Source organism: Neofelis nebulosa, chromosome 6, assembly GCF_028018385.1.
Source record: "Neofelis nebulosa isolate mNeoNeb1 chromosome 6, mNeoNeb1.pri, whole genome shotgun sequence".
NCBI lineage: Eukaryota > Metazoa > Chordata > Mammalia > Carnivora > Felidae > Neofelis > Neofelis nebulosa.
Window position 1 is genome coordinate 21,108,916 of NC_080787.1, and position 25,178 is coordinate 21,134,093.

Here is a 25,178-nt window from a genome sequence, read left to right on the forward strand (position 1 = left end):
TCTACCCCCAGCATTACACCAGACCAGGATGAATGGCCAACTGAAGGAAATTTCTAATTCTACTTGTTACTTTCTTGCAATCTCTGAAGGAAAAAAAAAAAAAAAAGAAAGAAAGAAAAAAGATCAACGCAAGCTCCTTGGTATTAAAAGATTAATAACTTCAGGGATTTAACCCTATTTCCCAAGTATTCGCTTTCCTAAACTGCTGAATGGTAACCAACCAAACCACACCACAAATATATATTGGCCAACTGTGAGTTAAGCATTGAACTCTGTAAAACAGTATTTTAATAAAATTCCAAAGTAGCGTGCTCCTGTCTTTACCCAAAATTCTTTGTAAACACAGGCACAGAGAATTAGCAGAAAAAACTCTGGAGTCAGGAATCCCAGTTCTGACAGAAGACTCACAAAGCTGCTGTAAGAACTAAATGAGAAGGTACATACAGGGCTCAGGAGTCCAGCACTGAGTAAGCATTTTGTAAAATGCTTCGTGCACCTAAGCTGTGGTAGTCCCTGGGCAGTGGAATCTGAGGTGCCTTCTATTTTGTCAATTATCTTTTTTTTTTTAATTGAATTATGTTTCACATAGCATAAAATTCCCTCTTCAAAAGTATACAATTCAGTGGTTTATAGCATATTCACAAGGTTGTGCGACCATCACCGTGGTCAGTGTCTGTCCAGAACATTTTCATCGACCCCAAAAGAAACCCCGTATCCATCAGCAGTCACTCCCCATGTCCTTCTCCCTCCAGCCCCTAGCAACCACTTGTCTCCTTTTTCCTGTCTCTACGGATTTGTCTATTCTGAACATTTCATATAAATGGAATCACAATATGTAGTCTTCTGTCTGGCTTCCTCCCGTCCGCGTATACTTTCAAGGTTCATCATCCACGTTGTTACAGGCATCATCATTCCATTCCTTCTTATTGTTGAATAGTATTCCAGTGCATGGACACATCACACTAGGTTTAACCATTCAACAGTGAACGGACATCTGGGTAGCTTCTACTTTGGGGCTGGTATAAAAAAACGTTTCTGCTTTTGGGTGCAAGGACCATTTGTGTACAAGTTTTTGAAGAGACATGTTTTCATTTTTCTTAGACACCCAACAGTACAACTAGGAGTACAACTACCGGGTCATATGGTAACTTTGTGCTTAACCGTTTGTGAAATTGCTAAGTCGTCTTCCAAAAAGTGGCTGTGCCACCTTATATCCCCACCAGCAACGCATGAGGCGCCACTTTCTCTACATCTTCACCAAGACTTTTTATTGTCCACCTTCTTTTCCATTACGGTCATCCTAGTGGGTGTAGCACTGTGGCTTTTACTTGCATTTCCCTTGTGACTAAGACATTGAGCATCTTTTCGTGTTTACTGGCCATCTGCGTATCTTCTTCGGAGAAATATCTATTCAATTCCTTTGCCTACTTTTTAAAACAGGTTGTTTGTCTTTTCAGCTTGTAAGAGTTCTTTATATATTCTTGATACTAGACCTTTATTAGATACGATTTCCAAACATTTCCTCCCATTCTGCGGGTTGTCTTTTAACTGTCTTGACAATGTCATTTGAAGTACAAATGTTTTCAATGATGATGAAGCCTAATTTATCATTTTTTTCCTTTGATGAAATCCAACTTATTTATTTTTTCTTTGCTTGCTTCTATTTGTGGTGTCCTATCTAAGGAAGCAATGGCTAACCCAAGGTCATAAAGATTTACACCTGTGTTCTTCTAAAAGTTTTAGTTTTAGGTCCGATCCATTTTAGTTAATTTTGGTGTGAGAGATTCAAATTCATCCATTCTTCATATGGATACCAAGTTGTTCCAGAACCATTTGTTGAAAAGGCTGTTCTTTTCCCCATTAATGTTTGGCACCTTTGTTAAAAATCAAATGAACAGGGGCGCCTGGGTGGCTCGGTCGGTTGGGCGTCCGACTTCGGCTCAGGTCATGATCTCAAGGTCCGTGAGTTCGAGCCCCGCGTCGGGCTCTGTGCTGACAGCTCAGAGCCTGGAGCCTGTTTCGGATTCTGTGTCTCCCTCTCTCTCTGCCCCTCCCCTGCTCATGCTCTGTCTCTCTCTGTCTCAAAAATAAATAAACATTAAAAAAAAAAAATTTTTTTAAATCAAATGACCATAAGGAGGTGGGGTGGTAAAAAAAAAAAAAAAAAGTCAAATGACCAGATTGATGTACGATATCTTTATGCTAGTACTGCACCGTCTTGATTACAGTAGCTTTGTATTAAGTTTTGACATTGAGACTGAAAGTCTACCATCTTTGTTCTTCTCAAGGTTGTCTCGGCTGTTCTGAGTTATTTGCATTTCCATGTGAATTTAGAATTGCACTGTGGACTTCTGCAAAAAAGGCCATGAGAATTTTAATAGGGGTTACAGTGAATCTGTAGACTGACATGGGGGCCCTACACAGTTTTTTAATACTTCCCTGTACTGAACGTAATTTTTCTACAACAGACACACATGGGTTTTGATAAACGGGAAAATCAGGGGAAAAACAAGTCAGAAACTATAAGTAAATCATGAACACTCTATAGATGTGTAGGTTTAAACATGCCAATGCCATTAATTGGCCTAAATTATTAAAGCCAGTTGATTTCTTTTATTTTCAATATTTTTTAAATTGTTTTTTTAATTTAATTTATTGTCAAGCGGCTAACATACAGTGTATGCAGTGTTCTCTTGGTTTGGGGAGTAGATTCCCATGATTCATCGCTTACACACAACACCCAGTGCTCATCCCAACAAGTGCCCTCCTCAATGCCCATCACAGAGCCAGTTCATTTCAATAAATACTAAGGAAAACCCGTAACTCTTGGATTAGTTGTGACTATCGAAGATGACAGTCTTGACCTCAAAAAACACAAAGATTCCAACAGTGGCTGCAAGGTGTAAAACGACCATAAAGAAACGTAAGGGTTACAGGTTTAAATTTTTTTATTAAAAAGAGACTACAGTGAAGGGCTGGCATGACTGGAGCTCCACCATGAAACACTACAGTGCCCTTGCGACGGTTAAGACAAAGCGAAGTCTCCTAGCACAGAAATCTACAAAATAAGGAATTGAAGACAGCCGTCACAGTCAGTTCGGGAAGCTACAAAAGCATTCAGCGAGATCACAAACTCAGCTTTAAGAAAACAAAAAAATGTTTTCAATCTCTGCCAACAACCTATGTAAGGGATTCAATCTCGAGTCAAAATTCAGAATGTGGCTGCCAGCGAGACGCCTGAGTTCAGAGCAGTAAGTTACGGCTCAGCACCCCCTCCTCACCCGCACCAGCTAAGCCATTCAACTTCACACCTCTAATGTTTATCCCCCAACCTGGAGAAAAGAAAACTCCCCACTCTGGTCTGGGTGGAAGATATGCAAGGGCTGGCAGTGGAGGGGGGAGCATGTGGGTAGTGACACTGCTTCCCACAAAAAATTGTGAGGTAGAGAATTCCAGATACGGAGTTCATCTGCTGGCCGGCCACAAAGAACAAATACTCACCGTGCCTGTTTTTCAGGGGCTACTATAATGACAGGGTAGGAATGCAAAGCTAAGAGAGAAATTGCAGTGTTGATAAGAACTGCGGTGGTATTCATTAAAGTGAGGGAAGTTCAACAAGCTGTTCTCCAAGTAAAATGAGTACGTTCTTACAGAGATAGAGATAGAATTTGTTGAAGACAGATGTGGGGGAAGGGAGTTTCCATATCACAGTACTTACGAATAGTAACATCTCATGGTTCTACAAAGAGTATTAGTAGTCTGAACAAAGGATGACACCAAAAATTCCAGGCAATTTGATCAAAAACAAAAAACAATCACACAGGCTGTAATTTATTTTAGAAAAAGAACCATTATTAAAACCCCAGTGGGTATATGCCAGGAAAAGCATGACTTAGCAAACAAAAAACTAAGAGAGGTACTATCACCGTGCCAGATAAAACTAACAAGATAGTCACTGACTGTGTTAATTAGACATGGAAATCATATTAGCTAACTTTTTTTTGTCCGACTTGGGGACAGGTACTATAAGGAAACGCTTTGCACATATTTAATGGCCAAACTGTCACTCAGTTTAACTAAACTGTTTCTTCACGTATTCCTGGTAGCTGATTAATGGGGCCCTGACCTATTCATCTATAGCACCTTACTTGTACTGATCTGACGACAAATAACAAAGTAGAAAGGCATATACACATTCCTCTCCTCTTAAGTTAATAAAGCAGCTTTTCCTTCAAGTAACAGAAACGTTGGCTTATCTTAACCAAAAAGAGGGAATTTATTGTTAGCTTACAGGAGAGTCTCAGAATGCATGGGAAGAAGCACCCTTACTGGGGACAGAACAAGAAGACTCTTGTGAACTGAGGTAGTTCTCACAGCATTATCTGTTTCCCTCTACACACTTGCTTCACTTTCTTCTCGGCTTATCTTGCACATAGCTGCTTCTTCCCAGTTCTATGAAAGACTTCTCAGTTCATACCCTCAAAAAAAATAAAAAATATAAAATAACATAATAAAATAAAATAAAACCCTGGAATCTCTATCCCAACTTGGGTCACATGTCAGCCCCAGGGCCAGTGTGCATCTCCTCAGTTGGGTATTGTGAATGTGGCTGTCAGGCCTACCACGTAGAATTTGTGTGATCTTAGCGACAGCAGGGGGGTGATGGGATAGCCTGGAGAAAGAAGCCAGTAAAGCTGTCTCTCCTACTTCCATTAGCAACAGAGTCCTGGAGGACAGTCTCCACTAATGAGTCACTCCAGAACAAAACATCCCAGAGCTAGGCAGACAATTCTTCTGATGGATAAAGTCTAGCCAAAACCTTCAATAGTCTTGCCTTGATTCCTTCAAAACCTTCAATCTCCTCACCCTGATTCCTTCTAAACTGCAACACAGTGCAACCTTTAATGAATGTCCACACTGCAAGAAGTCCTCAACCTCTTGAAATGAGAAACTACTTACCTAAGGAGGGGTGAGTGAGATCAGAGAAGGCTGGGAGTCATATTCTCCCTTTTACAGAAAAGAACACATGTAAATGCAAGGCAAGTTCAAAAGCATTCGTTATACAATGGAATGACCCTCGTTAACAATAGGTGACTACCACATTACAGCCATTCACAACAAAATCACTCAAATTGGCCACTCATCACACTCTGCTAGGAAGCTTTGAGAAATTACAGCTTCCCAAAGACTCATGCCAGATAAATCGTACCCCAAGGACTGCGCTTACTCATTTTTTTTAAAGCTCCCTAAATGATTCTGATGCACATGCAGGTTTGGAAAAAAGAAATGAAGAAGACACATGAGTGCTGTTGCAGCTCAAATATGGAGATGAGCCAAGGAAAAGGAAAAAAAAGATGAGCAGTGGATCAGCAGTGGGGAGGAGGCAAGAAACCAGCTGAGCAGGCCATCTAACAGAGAAGATCGCACTTGAGAAAAAGCCACAAGAGCCACATTAGCCGTTAATAGGACAAAGTAAGTGTATGAGGGGGAGCTACAAAGAAACTTTCCCAGGCATCGCTGGTAAGGGGGGCGATGCTGCAGAAGGATGATGGATGTGTAATGAAGGATGTAACGGATGGTCAGAAGTTGGACGTAAAGAACAATCATACCTTTGCTCCAAGTAGAATTCGGTTACGACCCGGTTAACAGAATGACTTAATGAAACACTTACGAATCTGAAGTTCATTCTGTTGTATACTATGAACATAAGAGAAAACAAATGGGAAGTTGCGTAACATAAAATGAAGCATCACACTCACTCTACGTGTTACTGATGTAAGACAGTATCGAATAGGAGAGGGGAGTGTGTGCCGGGAGGTGGAAAGGCATCACCGACACAAAGGACAGAATCAACAGTTCAGATTTACGACTGTGACTTTCCATATTAATAGAGCAGCTCAATTTGGACTCTGGGCCCTAGTGACTAACTTCTACCAGATACGTGTATGTATCTTCGTGGAGGAGTGGGATAAAAGGAAGAATAATCACTACGAAGGCTATCTTTTACTGAAAAGGACTTACCCTTGTACCCTGCACACCTGCAGCCGACAGGAACTCTCCCGGGAGTACAGCTCATATAATCCCTCCCACTGAGACCTGATATGCAGGTACCACAAACTCCCTACCTAACCTCACTCTATGGGATGCGTGTCTTGTGCCTTGTCCTGGGATTTAGTAAGAGAGAAATGGGAAGGAGGAAGGGAGAAAAGAAGTGGCAGAGGAGAACTGTCCACAATTAGATGTGTACATGTTAAAACGAGTGCTGCAGCTTTTCACAGTTTCAAAGGCAAGTCTGCACCTTGCTGGTCTCACACTGGTAAGCGCTGTATGTCAGAAACACTGGCTGGCAACACAGGGTGTATATTCTGGGACAAGCAAATGAGCACTCTCTTGCGTGTGCCAACAATTAAGCGTTATTAGCTCAAAGGATGAATTTCACGAAACACATCGTACGTTGTTTTCCTGTGCAAGATAAACGTGCTGGCAGCAGAAGGGTGGTGATAGCAGATGAACCTGAGTGATGAACCAACACCATCAACACACCACAAGCCCAAGGGACGGTTGTAATTATAGAGTTCTCCCTTTACAAAGTGCTTTTCTATTCAGCGTCTCCTCTAATCCTCCCAATTACACTCTGAATTAATGAGACTAGGAATCATTACCCCTATTTTCTAGATAAGAAAATAAGAGAAAGTGACTCAACCACTGAAGAAAGCCAGCTAGGCAAAAGAGAGCAATGAATTTTAAAAGTGTATCAAATATCACAGATTTTTGTGGTGAAAGTACGGCCGAAGGGCAGAATCACCAGTTCAGATTTAAACACAAAACATCAATTAGAGAATGAGAATTTGATATCACCACCCAAGATTTCAGGTCAAAAGCCCAGCTACAGTATAATCACAAATTCTTGTCTTGGTGGAATCAGTCCAATGGAGTTGCATAATCTCACCTTCGTGATGGTATCGAAGTGGTTAACTACCTGGCTCAATACCAGTCTCAATGTGTACAAAGCTTTTTTCCACTTTCAACCCTATGACTGATTTTTAGTTTAATCTGAAGGTAGCTAAGGCTCACTTCTAAGATAATATATTCAAGGCCATGGACACAGGCTAAGTAAAAATAGAGCCATGCTCTTCCACCTCTTACCACAATACTCCCTCTACCGCCCGCCCCTTTGGTAATGACCCACTGGGCAACGCTAAGTTATAAGCCCCTGGAAATACCACTACTGAATCAACACAAGGTTGAACCACCAATACCTCCACATTCAAAACTCTTTTACCCAATAAACACAACATTTTTTAAGTTGCCTTTTAAAACCTCTCCTCTTTCCTATTTTCTTCGTTGGTGACCACAACACCCTCACAGATCCAAATATTACCTCTATTACAAATGATAACCAAATTTTCCCTCCATGCCTTCCACCTTTCTTGAACCCGAGGGAGGAATGGTTGGCTTGAACAACAGCTCCTTCTGATTTTCTTCTTTCTGTAATGGGTATTATATCCTCTCCTCCTCATCTCTCTGGTGAGCAGTAGTTCCTTTTCAGCACATTGTCCCTCCTCTACTTTACCTCAGTGCTATATAATATTCTACCTCAATAAACCCTCTTCCATCTGTTTCCTTCTCTACATTCCCAATGCCATTTTCTGTCCCAGATCAAAACCTTATTATCTGCCAACTGGATTATCAGCATAATCTCTTATAGCTCATATGCATGTTGGAGCCGCACTGCTTGGCCATGAATCCTAACTCAACAACTTACTTGCAACTTGGGCCAGTTCACCTCTACGTGCCTCAGTTTCCTCTTCTGTGAAGTGGAGATAACAGTACCTACTCTCAGAGAGTGACACTGATAATAAAAAGAATATATATAGTAGGCTAAAAAGATGCCTGGCACATAATAAACGTATATGAATTGTTACTACCATTGTTACTATTGCCTAGGCTCCAGTCTCTTCCTCTCTAGGGCAAACTCTATAGATGCAGGGCTATTACCACTGTTATTAAGGGTTTTAAGCATCATTGATACATAACTTTTAAACCTTTCTACTGCACTGTCTCTTCAGTGTGGTGCTATCTTGGGTGATGGCTTTAACACTGGGGGCTCACTTCCGTCCTCATTGCATTAATAACTGACTGTCTCTCATTCCCCCCAAGACACAAGTTTCTTAAGACAAGGAAATGGTATGGTTTATCAGTGTCTTTCACTCTATTCCCTATGTCTTGAGCATGTCTGGCAAAGAGTAGATACACAAATCAAATCAACCAGCCTCCATCCTCTCAGCACCCAACACACAGACAAAACCACCCATGAGTTTAAGGGTTTAATGACTTTCACCAATTAACCCATTTCACGGCTCTGAAGATGCCTACTACATAATGTAGTTACAAGTGGACAGAACTGCTTAAAGATACTGAACAACCTTATCAAACAAGTTGACCTAACACGTACAGAACATTCTATTCAATAACTGTAGAATAATCATTCTTTTCAAGTGTATATAGAACATTCACCGAAATACACCATTAATCAGTCTCAATAAATGTAAGAGTAAACTCTCTTAAAAAAATTTTTGTTTAACATTTATTTATTTTTGAGAGACAGAGACAGACAGAGCACAAGCAGGGAGTAGAGAGAGAGGGAGATACAGAATCCGAAGCAGGCTCCAGGCTCTGAGCTGTCAGCACAGAGTCTGACGTGGGGCTTGAACCCACGAACCACGAGACCATGACCTAAGCAGAAGTCAGACCCTGAACCGGCTGAGCCACCCAGGCACCCAAGAGTAAACTCTCTTAAATTTTATGATACAAAATGTATTTTCTGACCATAACAAAAATTAAAGTAGAAATGGATGACTAAATGATATATGGGGAAAAAATCAAATATTCAAAATTTAAGCAACATACTCCTAAATAATCCATTCAAACCAGAATTCACAGGCGAAACTAAAATTAGTTTGAACTGAATATTTTTTTTTAATCAAAAGCAATACCCAAAAAGAAATGTATTTCATCATTTAAAAAAAAAAAAAAAAAAAAAAAAAAGGAAGGCCTAAAATCAATCATCTAAGCTTCCACCATGAGAAACTAGGAAAAGAAGTACACATTCAACCCAAAGTAAGTAGAAGAGAGGCGCCTGGGTAGCTCAGTTTTGAGCACCCAACTCGATTTCAGCTCAGGTCAAGATCTCATTGTTTGTGGGATCAAGCCCCACGTAGAGCTCTGCACTGACAGAGCAGAGCCCGGTGGGGATTCTCTCTCTGCTCCTCCCCCACTCATGCCACACACATTCTCTCACTCTCTCTCAAAATTAATATATAAAAAACTTTTTTAAAAAAGGCTGATTGACTTTTTAAAAAAGATAAGTAGAAGAAAATAAAGATATCGGCATAAAGCAATGGAATAGAATATCGACAACTAATAGCGGGGAGAAAAAATGAAACCAAAGTTGATTCACTGCAAAGATCAATAACATTTATAAACTTCTAGCCAAACTAATCATGTGAAAAAAGAGAGAAAGGACACAAATAACCAATATCAGGAATGAAAGAGAAGACATCATCACAGATGCTACAGATATTAAAAGAATGAGAGAATACTCATTCTATGAATGTCCACTTTGTGTCTATAAAGGCTCACTTGAGAAGAAACAGACAACGAGAGTAGCCCAATGTCTATTTAAAAAATTGAATTTGTAGTTAAAACCTTCCCCAAAAGAAAAGTTCTGGCCCAGATTAATTCTATGGAACATTTAAGAAAGTATTAACTGTGGCAGACACAGCTTAGTAACCTCAAAGAAGTCAAGCCACCGTGTAACTCTTGTGTGACCTGTCCCCATGAGTGTGGCCACAATGTGTGTCCTACTTCCAATGGAATACAGCAAAGGTGAGGGATAGTTACTCCTTTTATGAGGTTTTAAGACACATGTAAAAGGATTCTGCAGGTACAATTAAGGTCCCCATCAACTGATTCTGAGTTACTGAAAAGGGAAATTATCTTAGGAGGACCCAACTGAATTAAGTGTTAAGTCTTTAAAAGAGACACTGAGCCTTTCCTTGGTATCAGAGAGATTTTCCCACTGGCTTAAAGAAGCAAGCCACCACAAGTCCTACAGTCACAAGGAACTGAACTCTGCCAAAAGCCGTAAGAGGCAAGCTAACACCCTGACTGCACTTGTGAGATGGACAGTAGAAGACCCAGCTAAGCCATCCCCACACTCCTGACCTGCAGAAACTGTGAACAAATAATTATGTTTTTGTGAGCCGTTAAGTTTGTGGTAATGTGTTATGCAGCAAGAGAGAACTAATACCCTAATTCTAAGTAAATTCTTCCTTCCAAGAAATAAAAGAGAAACACTTCCCCACTCGCTTTTGATGAGGTCTCCAAGGACCCTCAGGACAAAATCAGATAAAAGCATTTAGGAAAGCTACAAATATTCCTCATGAAACAAATTCTGCAATATACAAAAAAGATACATATGAAAAGGATAACCATCAACATATAAAAAGAGTCTATCTGAGGAACTGTTGGGTTGCTTTAACATTCAAAACTCAGTGTGAGACACCATGTAAACACTTAAAGACTTAAACACTTAAAGACTTAAGACTTAAACACTTAAACACTAAAGAACATGATCATCTCAACACAGAAAAAGCATCTGAAAAAAAATCCGACATCCATTTCTGATTTCTAAAACATTGCATCAGGTTAGGAAAAGAAGGAAAGTTTTCTTCTTCGACCTGATAAAGAATATCTATAAACAGGGCGCCTGGGTGGCTCAGTTGGTTAAGTGGCTGACTTTATCTCAGGTCATGATCTCACGGTCCGGGAAGTTTGAGCCCCATGTCAGGCTCTGTGCTGACAGCTCGGAGCCTGGCGCCTGCTTTGGATTCTGTGTCTTCCTCTCTCTCTGCCCCTCCCCCACTCACACTCTGTCTCTGTCTCTCAAAACTGAATAAATGTTAAAAAAAAATGTTAAGAATATCTACAAACAACCTACAGCTAACATTACACTGTACAGTGAAAGACTACATGTTTATCTCTGAAAGATCAGGGAGAAAGATCTGCTCTCAGCTCTTTCAATGCTATACTAGAGAGGTACGATGAAGCAAAAACTGAAAAAGACACAGATACTGGAAAGAATAAGTAAAATAATCTTCATGTGCACTTAATACGAATCTCTGGGTAGAAAATCCTATGGAATTTACAAAAACTAAATGAATTCAGCAGTATTGCAGAATACACTGTCAATATACGAAAATCATTTATATTTCTACATATCAGCAGCAAATATTAAATGAGTACCACACACAATAGCACCAAAAATATGAAACCTTCACAGTTAAATTTGACAAAAGTAATGCAAGAATTGTATTATATATTGAAATACGTAAAATGTTGCTGAGAGAAACTGAAGTCCGAAGAAGAAGGGGGGCGGGGGGTGGGAGAAGGAAGGGAGGGAGAAGATGGAGGGGGGAGGAGGAAGGGGGAGGAGAAGGAGGAGGAGGAGGAGGAGGAGGAGGAGGAGGAGGAGGAGGAGGAGGAGGAGGAGAGATACAATATGGTGGTCATGGATCTCAACCTTAAGATGTCAAATCTCTCTACCTTCACCTACAGATTCAATAGGTCTATTCTGGCAAGCTGATTCTGAAGCTTAAGGAAATGCAAAGGATCTAGAATAGCAAACATTTTGAAAAGAGTAACACTGCATAACCTACGCAATTGGTATAAGGATACATATATGTCACTGAAACAGAAAAGTCCAGAAATAAACTAATATATAGGGTCAACTGATTGTCGGCAACTGCCTTTTCAATAAATGACACTAAAACATCATTTTCAACAAAAGATGCTAAAACACCCTTATGTAAAAAAGGGCCCTGATCCTTAACTCAAAAACCATACACAAAAAAATCGCCTCAAAGTTCACAGTCCTACAGGTAAAACCTAAACTATAAAACTCATAGGAAAAAGTATTTGTGACCCCGGGGTAAGCAATGACTTCTTAGGATTCAAAAAGCATGAAATATAAAAGAAACTGATCAATGGAACTTAAAATACAAAACATTTGCTCTTCTAATGATACTTAAAAATGAAAAGGCGGGGCGCCTGGGTGGCTCAGTCGACTGAGCATCCCACTTCGGCTCAGGTCATGATCTCGTGCTCCGTGAGTTCGAGCCCCACGTCCGGCTCTGTGCTGACAGCTCAGAGCCTGGAGCCTGCTTCAGATTCTGTGTCTCCCTCTCTCTCTGGCCCTCCACCTGTTCATGCTCTGTTTCTCTCTGTCTCAAAAATAAATAAATGTTAAAAAAAAAAAAAAAATTAAAAGGCAAGATACATCAAAATATTTATAAAACATGTATCTGATAAAAGACTGTCCCCCCAAATACACAAGAATTGTTACAACTTGATAATAAAGAGATAATGCAACTTCTTAAATGGGCAAAAAATGTAAACGGACACTTGACAAGATAGCTGTTGGCAATGGAAAATGTTTGGCAGTTTCTCAGAGAAATGAAAACATATACCCCACCAAAACTTGTAAATGAATGTTAATAATAATAGTAATACTTGTATCAACCCAAACTGGAAATCCTAACATCCATCAATCAGCAAAAGGATAAACAAATCGTGGTATAACCATACAATGGAATATTATCCATCAATTGAAAACCTGAATCACTGATATACACAACACCACAGATGGATTCAAAAGCATTGTGCTAAGGGAAAAGAAGTCAAACACAAAAGACATGCTGTATGATTCCATTTACATTAAATTCTAGAAAAGGCAAAATTATGGTTATGGAAAGCAGTGCAAGTGTTCCCAGGGGCTTGAGGAACTGACTACAAAAGGACATGAGGGAACCTTCTGGAGTGATCAAAAAGTTCCGTATCTTGGGTGTGGTGGTGGTCACACTAATGTATACATGTTGTTGTTGTAAACTCAACAAATTTCGTCCTTCCTTTTCTGTGACCAACAGACATGTTTTACCTTATTCTCTCACTATCTTTGAAATGTGTGTTATCATCCATCTCAATCTAAGGACAGTCTATGTGTCTAAGACCAGACTTAACCTTTGAAAATCTATTTTCCACACATCAGTTAATTCATACTTCTTCACGAATACGATCCTCCGTATTCCCAGATTCTATTACTTGCACTCGACTAAAAGTAGAGGTTGTGTGCACGGCTCAAGTCACAGCGAGTAAGTACGTGGCAGTGCTGGTTGCCTTTAAAGCTGGATCAGCCAGAGTCCAACTCCGCTCACTGGCTCCCTGACGAGGGAGACAGCACAGCAGGAACCCGGGACTGGGCACTAGACAGGCCTGCAGATTTGTCCGTCTGGGGTCTGCTGAGCCAGGTTCAACCACGAGGCACAAGGAAGCCAACCCCTAGGGAAGGGAGAATGTGCCCACGGAGACAGACAGCTGCTTCTCTCTGCTCCTGCAGGCCCCCACCGAGGCTCTCCCGTGACCTAACGGCTTCAAATCTCAAACGCTCTTCAGACACGGGCAGACAGAGCAGACGAAGTGGCATCACTGTTGTCAGGCCGTGTCAGGCCACGACCACTCCCAGCCCCTACACCGTGGCCTCCTGATTTCAAACTCTTCATCAACCCTAAATACTGACCTACCTGCTTTCCTTGCTTCTAGCCTCCCCAGTCCACACACTGTAGCTAGAACAGCCTATAAAATTCTGAGTTCCTGCTAAAAAACTCTCAGCTCCCCAGTGCCTATCAGAAAGCATAAATTCTGCAGGCGATGCATATAAAATGCCACAATCTGGGTGCTTCCTGCCTCCATCTACAACCTCATCTTAGCCAGTGCTTCAAGGACTAAGCGTTCATTCGTTTACTCATTCATTCGAATATTCGTGAAACACCTGCCATGTCCCAAATACCATCTTTACTGAAACATATTGGCCCAATAAGGAAATCTAGGCAAAAATAAAGTATCGTGAGGGAAAGGGGCAGGTGTGTGAAAGGCGGGTATCTTAGAGAGGTTAGGGAGGCCTCGCTGACAACTAGAAGGACAGCGACAAAGTTGCCATTTACTGAGATGGAGAAGGCTCCCAGATCAAGAATGCGCTTTTAGATATGCTTGTTATACTCGTTGTTCGAGAGTTTTTATGACCCCATTTCCAGGTCCCCTCCCTCCTCGAGGTGGGGAGGTCAGGGGGTGGAGCTGAAACATGCCACCCTCTAATCCCATTTGTTCTTCTTAATGACCAGCCCCTGGCCTCAAACCACCTAGAGGCCCCACCCCCAGCCACCTCCCTGCAATGGTCCAAAGATGCTATGAATAAGGAAAGATGCTCCTATCCCCCCAAAATTCTAAGGGTTTGGGCAACTTTTTGCCAGAGACCAAGGACAAAGACCAAATATATTATTATCCCACGGAGTTGAACTCCTTAGTTGATGACTACTCTTCAAGCCACAGGACAAAGAAAACATTTGTTTCTCTTTGAAAATCAGGTAACAACAGGGAATAAGTACACACACCCAACTTGATGAATTTCATGTAAAATACAGTGTGCCTACCTTAGACCTTTTCTTAGATTCTTACAAATTTGTTGCTGAAAGTAACAGCTAATTTGTATCCTCTTCCAGAATTTGTGATTTAGTGGTAGAACCAGGTTTGTGGTAGTTATCTTTGTATCTCAGAACCATGCTTATAAAACAGGTTCAAATATTTGAGGGAAGAAAGGGCATAGGACATCTGACCATAAATGGGAATAAATGAGAAAGGTAAAAACAATGCCTAAGGTTTTGTGCATAAACTGAAAATAAGGAGTTGTTTTGGGTAAAGATTCTGGGCTCTGTTAAATAACAAGAAAAAGGAGCAGAGTCATGTATGTGAACTTGGAGCTCAGAAGCCTAGATCTTACTCAAGTTACATTGCAGGATTTTTTTGTAACTTCAATACCTGGGATTCACTGTCTTGCCACTTCGAAGAATAAAGAGGTGGACACAAAATGAACAGCAGGGAAAAGTTTATTAGGGTGCAAGAAAGTAAGAATAGTATGAAAGCTCTCTAAGAGAAGGAGCATTTGAAAGTGAATGCCTGTGACCATAGCAGGGGACTTTGTTTTACAGGGTTTTGTTCAGGCCTCTCTGCTTCCCGAGTTTCTTCTCAGGTGCCACCTTTATTGCCTGGGTAACTCTAAAAGCCTACTCACTCCTTTTTGATTGGCTATTTTCTATTGTATGAGGGGCGGTCTGTGGCCATCCTGTTCCCTGCGGGTCACAAGGTTTTAAGGTCTACTACTTATTTTTAGTTAGGTCTTTTGTCAAATTCCTGGTAGGGGGAGTATGTGGTCTGTCACATTCTTCAGAGGAACCTTATGCCCGAAGGAGTCTGCTGTGGTCAGACCCTCCCATAATTGTTCCAAAATTTGTGTTTTTCCCCAGCCAGAGACCTCAGGTCCTACCTGACCTTTCCCTCTCTGCCTATTTTATCCTATCTTTCCCTAATATGGTTACCTTGTATGAGTGTCTTCCCCGTTGGAGTAAAAGGCCCTCAAGAGCATGGATTATGCTTCATTAATTTGTGGATACCCATAAGCACTGCCACAGCACCTGAACATGAATGAGTTCCTTCAGTGCATTTTGAGTAATAGGAGGGCTGTCCATCTCGAGACCACCTTGGTTTGTACTACCCTGAAGACTTGTCGGTAACAGTTTTAATAATTTATACTGGGGAATCTTTCTTTGTTCTTTCTTCAAATATAGGAGGGTCTACTACAGGCCAAGCACTACTCTCAAATCCAAGGACAGAGCCGTGAACCAGCCAAACAAGGTCCCTGTCTTCATGGAGCTTATACCCTAACTGGGGAAAACAAACTCATAAAACAGCTCACCTCAGAAAGGGCTAAGAGCTCAGAAAACCAAGGATCACCGAGATAAAAAGTAACTGGGTGAGTTACCCTAAGCGGACGGGGCAGGTCTCTTCTGCGACAGCAGCGGATGTGAAACGTGGATGAAGAACCAGCCACGTGAAGAGACAGAGGAAGATTGAGGGCAAAGGCCCTGGGGAGAGTACAAGGCTGGCCTGTTGGTAGAAAGGTGAGAGCAGCGGGGAGGAGAACAGAGGTGAGTGGAGAAGCAGGAGGGGCCACATCAGGCAGATCCTTGTAGCCACAGTAAGGGATCTGGATTGTATTCCAAGGAAAACGGGAAGCCACAGGAGGATAGGTTTTAAGCAAGGAGTGACATTTTCTAAAGGGTGGTAAGATGATCTGGAAGAGCAAAGGAAACAAAAGTCTGGACGGCTGGAAAGACGAATATCAAATGGAGCCAAAATTTACTCAAGAACTATGGAAAAGATCAGGACTTGGGATGGGAAGACGGGAGGGTTGAGGAGGAAAGAAAAAAGGACTGGCGGAAAGTCTATTTGCAAAGCTGACATGCAGGCAGCCAAGTATAAAGCACCCAAGCAGAAAATGAGAGGATTCTCCTCGGAAAACACGGAATACCCATGGAGAAGAGACCTCCAGCCACCAACAATTGGGGACTCTCCTAGGAAGAAGAACTTGCTGCCAGAACTGACACTAAGACTTGATTACCAACTTTTACTTCCTCACCCTTAAACATGAATACAGAACAGAGCAGTAGACATTTGTAAAAATCTCCAATCGCAGAAAGAATCCAAAGCAAACAAACCAAAAGAAAAGATATGGAAGAAACAAAGACAATGCAGGGAGAAGAAAAACACTTCATTAAAAACTACAGTTGACCCTTGAGCAATACAGGTTTGAGCTGTGCGGGTCCATTTACACACAGAATTTTTTCAATAAATACAGTACTATAAATGTATTTTCCTTATGATTTTCTTAATGACATTTTCTTTTCTGCTTTACTGAAAGAATACAGTTGTAATACATACCCAAAATATGTGTTAATTGACTCTTTATGTTCTCAATAAGGCTTCTGGTCGACAGGGAACTATTAGTTAAGTTTTTGAGGAGTCAAGAGTTACCTGTGGATTTTCAACTGTGTGGGGGTTCGTGTTCAAGAGTCAACTGCATAACTAACATGCTTATAAAGAGAAAATATAAAAGCATAAAGCAAAAAGAGGTTCTGGAGAAGCAAGCAGAGAACAAGTTCAGAAATTAAGAACTGGGTAACTGAAATAAAAACATAAGAGATAGAAGATAAAACCCAAAACATATCCCAAAAGGGAAAGGAGAAATGATAAAAAATTGGATATAAACAGGTAACAGTACAGAACCAGCCCATGAGGTCCAACATCCAACTAACAGAAGTGTTTTTAACTGAGAGGACCCAGAAAAATGGAAGGAAGAGAATATACCAAGGCATATAATTATGACATTTCAGAATAACAATGATAGAAAAAACTACCAGAAAGTATCTAGAGACAGAAACCAAGTTACTTATAAGGACAAAGAAACAGAGGGCATTCGAGTTCTTAAAATCAGGCCTAAGAAGCTAGAAATCAATAACCATTTTTAAAATGTGGGTGAAAATTATCTACCACCTGACAATTATTCAAATTATCAATCACGTATAAAGGTAGAAAGTTTGTCTAGACATTTTGACATCAATGAAAGACATTTTGACATCGATGAAAGATATGTTCAGGCAGGCATTATTAGCTCAAAAAGGTTATTTTCCATGCATTTTTTTTCTCAGAAAGCGACCAGAAAATGTGCTCCTGCAAAACAAGATTATAAATTGAGAATGATGATGACATGAGATCCAGAAAACCAGGGTGCCAGCAGAGAAAGTCAAGGGGAGGCGAGATGGAAGGAGAGCTCTGGGGTTGGATGGCAGAGCGAGACCAAGGGGCAAAAACAGTGTGCACACAGCAAAAAAGTTAAGACTAGGAGGTAAACTGAAAAGGCAACTGTTAACTTCAGGAAAAATGAAGAACCATACAAGAAAGGAAGTGAAGTCATATTACATCATTTGACCAGCAGGGACTATTTACACAGTTAAAATATAAATCTTGACTCTCAAATGAGCCAAAGGCTGTCGTTACCAATGGCATGCAAGGAAAGAAGTGGGGACTCTACCATGGTTAATAAATAATGCCTACGTTGCAAAATCAAGAACTAGCTATGAATAAATTATTTACGAATATGAAAGTAAATAGGCAAAACAGTGAAACAGAGGACTGAAGGGAACTACTTTATGCCTTTAGTGCTATTGACTTTTGAAACTGCTTCTTTTGTTAAAAACACTTGAGAAGGGGTGCCTGGGTGGCTCAGTCAGTTAAGCAGCTGACTCTGGATTTCGGCTCAGGTCATGATCTTATGGTTTGTGGATTCCAGCCCCACATCGGGCTCTGTGCTGACAGCGCAGAGCCTGCTTTGGATCCTTTCTCCTTCTCTCCCTGGCATGCTCTCCCTCCCTCTCTCACAAAAGTAAACTTAAAAAAAAGGGGGGGGGGTCTGTTTTAGATGTATTAAGTTTGAGATTCTTTTTAGACATCCAAGTGTGCTATTAAGAAAAGACATTTGAGCGGGGGGAGGACGCCTGGGTGGCTCAGTTGGTTACACGTCTGACTTGGGCTCAGGTCATGACTGACTCTGGATACTGTCTCCCTCTCTCTCTCTCTCTGCCCCTACCCAGCTCACGGCTGCTCTCTCTCTTTCAAAAATAGAGAAAGAGAAAGAAAGAAAAGAAAGAAAAGAAAGAAAGAAAGAAAGAAAGAAAGAAAGAAAGAAAGAAAGAAGAGAGAAAAGAAAAAGAAGAAGAAAAAGAAAAAGAAAAAGAAAAAGAAAAAGAAAAAGAAAAAGAAAAAGAAAAAGAAAAAGAAAAAGAAAAAGAAAAGAAAAAATACTTGAGGTGCCTGAGTGGCTCTGTTGGTTGAGCGTCTGATTCTTGATTTCATCTCAGGTCATGACGGGTCGTGGGATGGGGCCCTGCATCAGGCTCAGCGCTAAGCATAGAGCCTGCTTACGATTCTCAGTCTCTCTCCCTCCTTCCTTTTCCCCAGCTCACTCTCTCTCTCTCTAAAATTAAAAAAAAATTTTTTTTAAGAAAAACTATTCGATGCATGAGCCTTGGGTGCAGGAAAAAAGTGAGAGCTGGAGATAATCAATTTGAGTCATTAGCTACAGTTAATATTTAAATCTCCAGGACTAGATAAGGTTATCATAGGGAAAGACCAGAAGGAAAAAGAAATAGAAATACATACTTGTATTATAATACAGAAATATAGTAGAAAATAGCATGCATTATTTCACAGAGTAAGGGCAAGTACTAGTCCATAAAATTTTTATTTCAGAGACAGAAAGATGATAATGAGATAGATAAATGTATATAAATAAACAGATTGGCATATGTAATTTGTATACTTATAAATGTACTGGGAATAATGTAAAATGTATTTCCTATCAGAGACTGTGATCCAAAATATTTAAGAAATTCTAGGGGATGAGAAGCCAGGAAAAAAGTAAACAATTAGGCGCTGTGGTCGGAAGAATACTATGAAAGTATAGTGTACAAAAGCTAAGAGAAATACTTCGTAGAAGAAATGCTCACCTATATGGAATGAGTATGAGAGGTTAAATACAATTAAGACTAAGTGACCAGTGACCATGGGCTTGGTAATACGGAGACCATTTGTTGCTGACCTTGACAAGGGCCACTTCAGTGAACAGTGGTAGTGGAAAACACTTTAGCGTGGATGAGAGGCAAAAAAGTACATACAACCAATACAGACAAGAGAAAGAAAACCTCCCCAGGAACCTGAAATTTGAACATCAGAATTCACTATGTGAAAGAGCCAGTCAGAGTTTTAAAATAAAGTAGGCTACCAGTTTCTTGGGACAGTCACAGGTTTCTAATCTCCAATGTTGACTGTATTTGGCGATAGGGCCTTTAGAGACTTAATTAAGGTTAAAAGAATTCATAAGGGTGAGGCCCTAATCCAATATGACTGGCTTTCTTACTAGAAAAGATTAGGGCACAGACACACACAGAGAAAAGACCACGCGAGAACACCGGGAAAAGACAGCCGGGAAAAGACAGCCGTCTACAAGCCAAGGACAGGGGCCTCAGAAGAAATCAACCCTGCTGACACCTTGATCTCAGACTTCTAGCCTCTAGAACTGTAAGAACATAAATTTCTGTTGTTTAGTGTATGTGGTATTTTGCTATGGCATCCCTGCAAACTAATACAAGGCCTGAGATTCTCGAGCCTCAAGTCTGGTCAGATCCTTCCCCCCAACCTCTCATCCCTCCCCAAGCCCCCCAGGTCCATCCTAGTCAAACCATGAAGCTAGAGCATCATTAGCTCTCTCAACAGCAACAAAAAAAAGTGCTTGAATTACTTCTTCATAAAGCTATTATTAGTTCTGGACCATTCCAATCAAAATAAGATGTTCTTTTTTACTTACCACACCTCACCTCTCATTCCACAATATTTTCTGAAACCAAAGGCAAGATATTTTCAGAAAAATGAGTAAAATCAAAGTTAAATAGCTCTCCGGAGCTGAGAGAGCAAGTATGATGTAGTAACAATCGGGAATTTTGATGCCCCCAGTTGGGCAAACATTCTACCCAAGGTTTTGTACAGTCTATGTGTCACATCCCCACTTCCAGGCAGCTCACATCTTCAGATTGGAAAAGAAAGCATATGCTTACATGCTTTCCTCCTTCCCCACATGCAAACAAACCACACAGATCTGCTTGTCTTTACTTCCAGAATCTCACATATCTACAATTAGCCCCAAATCCTGACGTCGCAAGCAGGAAACCGAGAAAGGCTTTTCAATTGTTTTATCATCAGAAAAAAAAGGCTGTTAACTCCGGTTCCTTCCTAAAGCAAGAAAATTAAAAATATACACACACGTATATAAAAACAAATACAGGGGTGCCTGGGTGGCTCAGTCGGTTGGGCGTCCGACTTCGGCTCAGGTCATGATCTCGCGGTCCGTGAGTTCGAGCCCCGCATCGGGCTCTGGGCTGACAGCTCAGAGCCTGGAGCCTGTTTCAGATTCTGTGTCTCCCTCTCTCTCTGACCCTCCCCTGCTCATGCTCTGTCTCTCTCTGTCTCAAAAATAAGTAAATGTTAAAAAAAAAAAAATTTAAAAAAAACAAATACATATATAGGCATTTGCATAAGTGCACACATATCTTCTCCAAACACAGTTGATACTGAGCATTTAGTACATCATGTAATGAATGTATTTATTTTTATTTCTGCTTAGTTATTGCATCAACCTGAACCCATTCTTCAATATACTGGAATTATGAAAAATTAAACTCACTGACATCTGGTTCTCAATTACTTCCCAAATTTTCACAACTGCTCAGCCACTTTGCTCACAGACCTGTGGTTATCAGTTACTGTACATACAGAAGTCAAGAAGATCTAAAATGACGCTAATATTACCCTGAGAAGAAAGTTTTATGTCGTCTCAACCCAAGAAAGTCAAAAAATCACAGCAAACAAAACAGCACCATTATTACAAAACTGAGAGTTAGGTTACCTGACCCTGGAAGTTTAATATAGCCGGGTTTTTTTTTAAGTTCTGCCTAGCCTAGACATTTCTGTCGGGAATCTAGTTTGAGCCTGAACTCGAAGTAAACAATTTCACGGAGGGTTTCATACCCAACTCTGTCCCCACCCCCTGATTCAATGAAGGAACGGAAAGTTCTCATTATCATCAGGGCCCGAACCTCTAAAAAAAAGGACAAGGAAAAACCAATCACTTCACCTTCGAATGCAGGCCAAGGTTAAAATCTGGGCAGACAGTGGTAAGAACGGCAATCAGGAGCAGACGCTGCCCGAGAAGCAAGCAGTATCTGGTTTAACCCCGAGTCAGGATGCCCAGCCCTGGAACCTGTTTCCCTCTCCAGGATGCCAGAGGGCCTGTCCTGGGTCAGGGGCACATCTCCCCCGAGCGACGTGGGCAGCGGATGATTTTAAGACACTTGTCCATCCACGACATTTAAAACCAAAAAAAGAAAGAGACAGGGACAGAGAAAACAAGCGAGCACCCCGAGTCGCGCGGGCGTGTGTACCGCCGTGTGGAACTGCCCCGCGGCGGATGCCCCACTCACCGCACACCATCAGCAGCAGGACGATCAGCAGCGTGACCACGAACACCAGCAGGGTCAGCCCGACGTTGTGCCACATCTTGGGGAAAGGACGGCGGTCGGAGGCGGGCTGCGGGGCGGCGGGCGCGGGCGGGCCGGCGGCGCGTGCTGGGCTTCAGCGGCGGGCGCCGGGGGCGGCGGAGCGCTGGGGCGGCATGGGCGGCAGACGCCCCTCGGCAGCGCCCCCAGGGGGCGGGGCGGGGCGGCGCGGGGGCGGGCACAGCGGCCGGCCCGCCCGGCGGACCCTCCTTCGCTCCCCGGCCCGCGGAGCGCGCGGAGAGGCACCTCTAGCCTCTCATCGCTCGGGGGAGCCGAGGACGCGGCGCCCGGAGACTCCGGCGACCGCCGGATGTGCTTCCATGGCGGACGCCGCGCGCCCAGGGACAGGAGAGAGGGTGAGCACGGGGACGCGCGGCGGACACACGACCCTCGTCGTCACCCGCCCGGGGAGTGGTACGAGAGGAGTGGGGGGGGGGGGGGGTCCCTCAGCCGGCGCGGACGGCGCCTAACGTCTCCCGAAGGCGGCCGCTGCAGCTTCTCGACCCCAGTCCCCTCCCCCAGCAGCAGCCCAGCAGCGAGCACGCCCACCGTTCGTCTCCTCCGCGGCGCGGGGCCGGCTGGGAGATGGAGTGCAGAGCCCGGTGGAGGCTAAAGGAGGCCGCCCCGCGGACACTACAACTCCCAGAATGCACCGCCCATTTGGCAGCTTTGCTTCACCCTCCCCGCCGCCCTCTCTGCCTTCGGTTTTTCTCGAGCCGCCGCCTCCGTCTACCGACTGCGGGTTGGTGTTCTCGGAATGCGAGTAGTTGGCTGCCTCTCCTGCGCAGCGCCGGGGTGATCGCAACCATTACTCCACACGTGAAATCGTTTTTCCTTAAAGCCATGATCGACGAAGCACGAAGAAGGGAAGAAAGCGGTGGCAGCTGCCTGGAAAACTGGTTGCAGGTGGACCTAGCCCTAGTGCTGGGAGGAAACGTTGGATACTTGGGCTTTTGAGGAAATACCCGCGTCAGTGCCAGACAGGCGAGCCAGAGAACGGAATCTCCCTTTTCCTCCTGTAACAGATGTTGGTCTATGTTTTCATGAGTAATGTATTCAAAAATGATCCGCGAGGGACTTCAGTACATCTGCTTAGCCCTTAATTCACCTGAGTTGTAAATTTAATTCAGGGGCTTCCTTGAAACCAAGCCACGTAGGACCCAGAGCTGAAGATTTTGCCGCACTGGCTTGAACAAATCACTGGGAAACAAGACAGTTTTTAATCATCTCAAGTACTCTGTCTCTACCTGCAATCAAATCTCCTCAATTCCGCCCCATTATATTCACTCGTTAAAGAGGTGCCCCCCGAAGAGGAGAGGATAAATACGTAGCCCACTTTTAGAGGGTACCATAAATAGCCTTCCCGTTTTCCTGCCACTCTTGCTTCCTGCAGTACCTTTCCATTCTACGAATTCCTTTCCTGTTGTTCTCTGTCTCCAAAGACAAGCCGACAAAATCTGAGCAGAAATCTCTTGATTTAATAAATATATCCTGGCCATAACCTAGCTGTCTCACTCTGTAAACTATGCCCTAAGCAGCAGTATTATGAACAAATACTGCATATGAAAATACATGATGGGATAATGACTTTGCGGAAGATTTAATACAGGGTTCCTATGAAGAAAATGAATCCAGTGCAATTATGATGCATTTGCCAAAAAAAAAAAAAATGCTTTTTTTAAAAAAATAGATGGTCTAATTCTATTGCATAAATATTTTATGTGTTAAAATCCAATTAAATAGTTGAAATAACACAAGAACTGGAAGAATTTAAAGCTTTTTATTTTCCATTCCCGTGTATTGAATATGTAAGTAATAGATGCCAGACACTCTTGTAAATGCTGGCAACACAGCAGTGAACGAGGCAAGGCGTTTATACTCAAGATGCTTATATTGGAAGGTACAGACAATAAGCATAAATAGGGAAATCTCAAACCACTAATTCTTATAATGAAAACAAGCAGGACAGTGGGGTAAAGATAAGGGTGTTATTTTAGATTGGGGGGCATCAGAGAAGCCCTATCTGAGTAAGTGACACTTAATCTGAGACCTGAATGACAAGAAAGATCCAGCTATGGAAATACCTAGAGTATACTAGGTAACAGGAGCAACTAGTACAGAAACCACAAGGAGCAAACAAACAGCCATTCCTCTAGACCTTGGTAGTAGTTCTCAACCCCAGGTGCACATTCTGAATGACCTAGGGAGATTTAAAACTTACAAATGGCCGGACCAAATGACTCAATCTCTAGAGGTCAGTGCCAAGCATAGTACTTTTTAAAAGCTCCCCAGTGACTCTAATGTGCACCCGTGGTTAACCATTGCTCTAAAGCTCTCAAAGAATGAGAGCCGCATTAGCATCACCTGGGAACTTGTTGGAACTCCAAGTTCTCAGGACCTACTTCAGCCAGACCTATTAACCCAAAACTCTGGGGTAATCCCAGGAAAAAAATAAATAAATATATATATATGTGTATATATATATGTATATATGTATATATGTGTATATATATATATATGTATATATGACTCCATTGATTATGACCCTAATCATATATATATATATCCTAAATCTTTCCTAATCATATATATATATATATATATATATATATATATATATATATATCCTAAATCTTTCCACTTTTCACTGACTCCATTGATTATGACCCTAAGGGTCATAATCAATGGAGTCAGTGAAAAGTGGAAAGATTTAGGATATGTTTTAGAAGGAGAACTGCATCGGGATTGGCTGATACATTAATTAGATGTGAAAACAGGTGAGGAAAAGAAATCAAACATGATTTCTGGGTTTGTAGCCTGGGCTTCTAGGTGAATGAATGTGCCCTTTCTTGAAAGGTCAGATGATGCAGCCATCTCCCCAGAATGCTTTACGGACTCTTGTCTTTACAAACAATCCTTAACTGCCTGGGCAAAGGCTGTAGTTGGTGACTGGGTAAAATCACACAACCAAGAACCAGTCTCTTAACTCTCAAAAGTCCAAGGGCTTTTCCACTAAATCATGCTGCCATGGGTCCCTCATTTGCTATATTAGCATTGATTTGT

The 25,178-nt window shown here is 42.0% G+C and overlaps 1 protein-coding gene across 1 annotated transcript in view; it reads right to left on the reverse strand.

Annotated features, from left to right (window-relative positions):
• SMIM13 (small integral membrane protein 13) overlaps positions 1-22,767 on the reverse strand; it is a 28,336-nt gene extending 5,569 nt beyond the window's left edge. The window contains exon 1 of the mRNA XM_058733007.1: positions 22,041-22,767. Coding sequence (XP_058588990.1) covers positions 22,041-22,116 — 76 coding nt within the window. The 5' untranslated portion in view covers positions 22,117-22,767. The remainder of the gene's footprint in view (positions 1-22,040) is intronic.
• Positions 22,768-25,178: the final 2,411 nt, after the last annotated feature.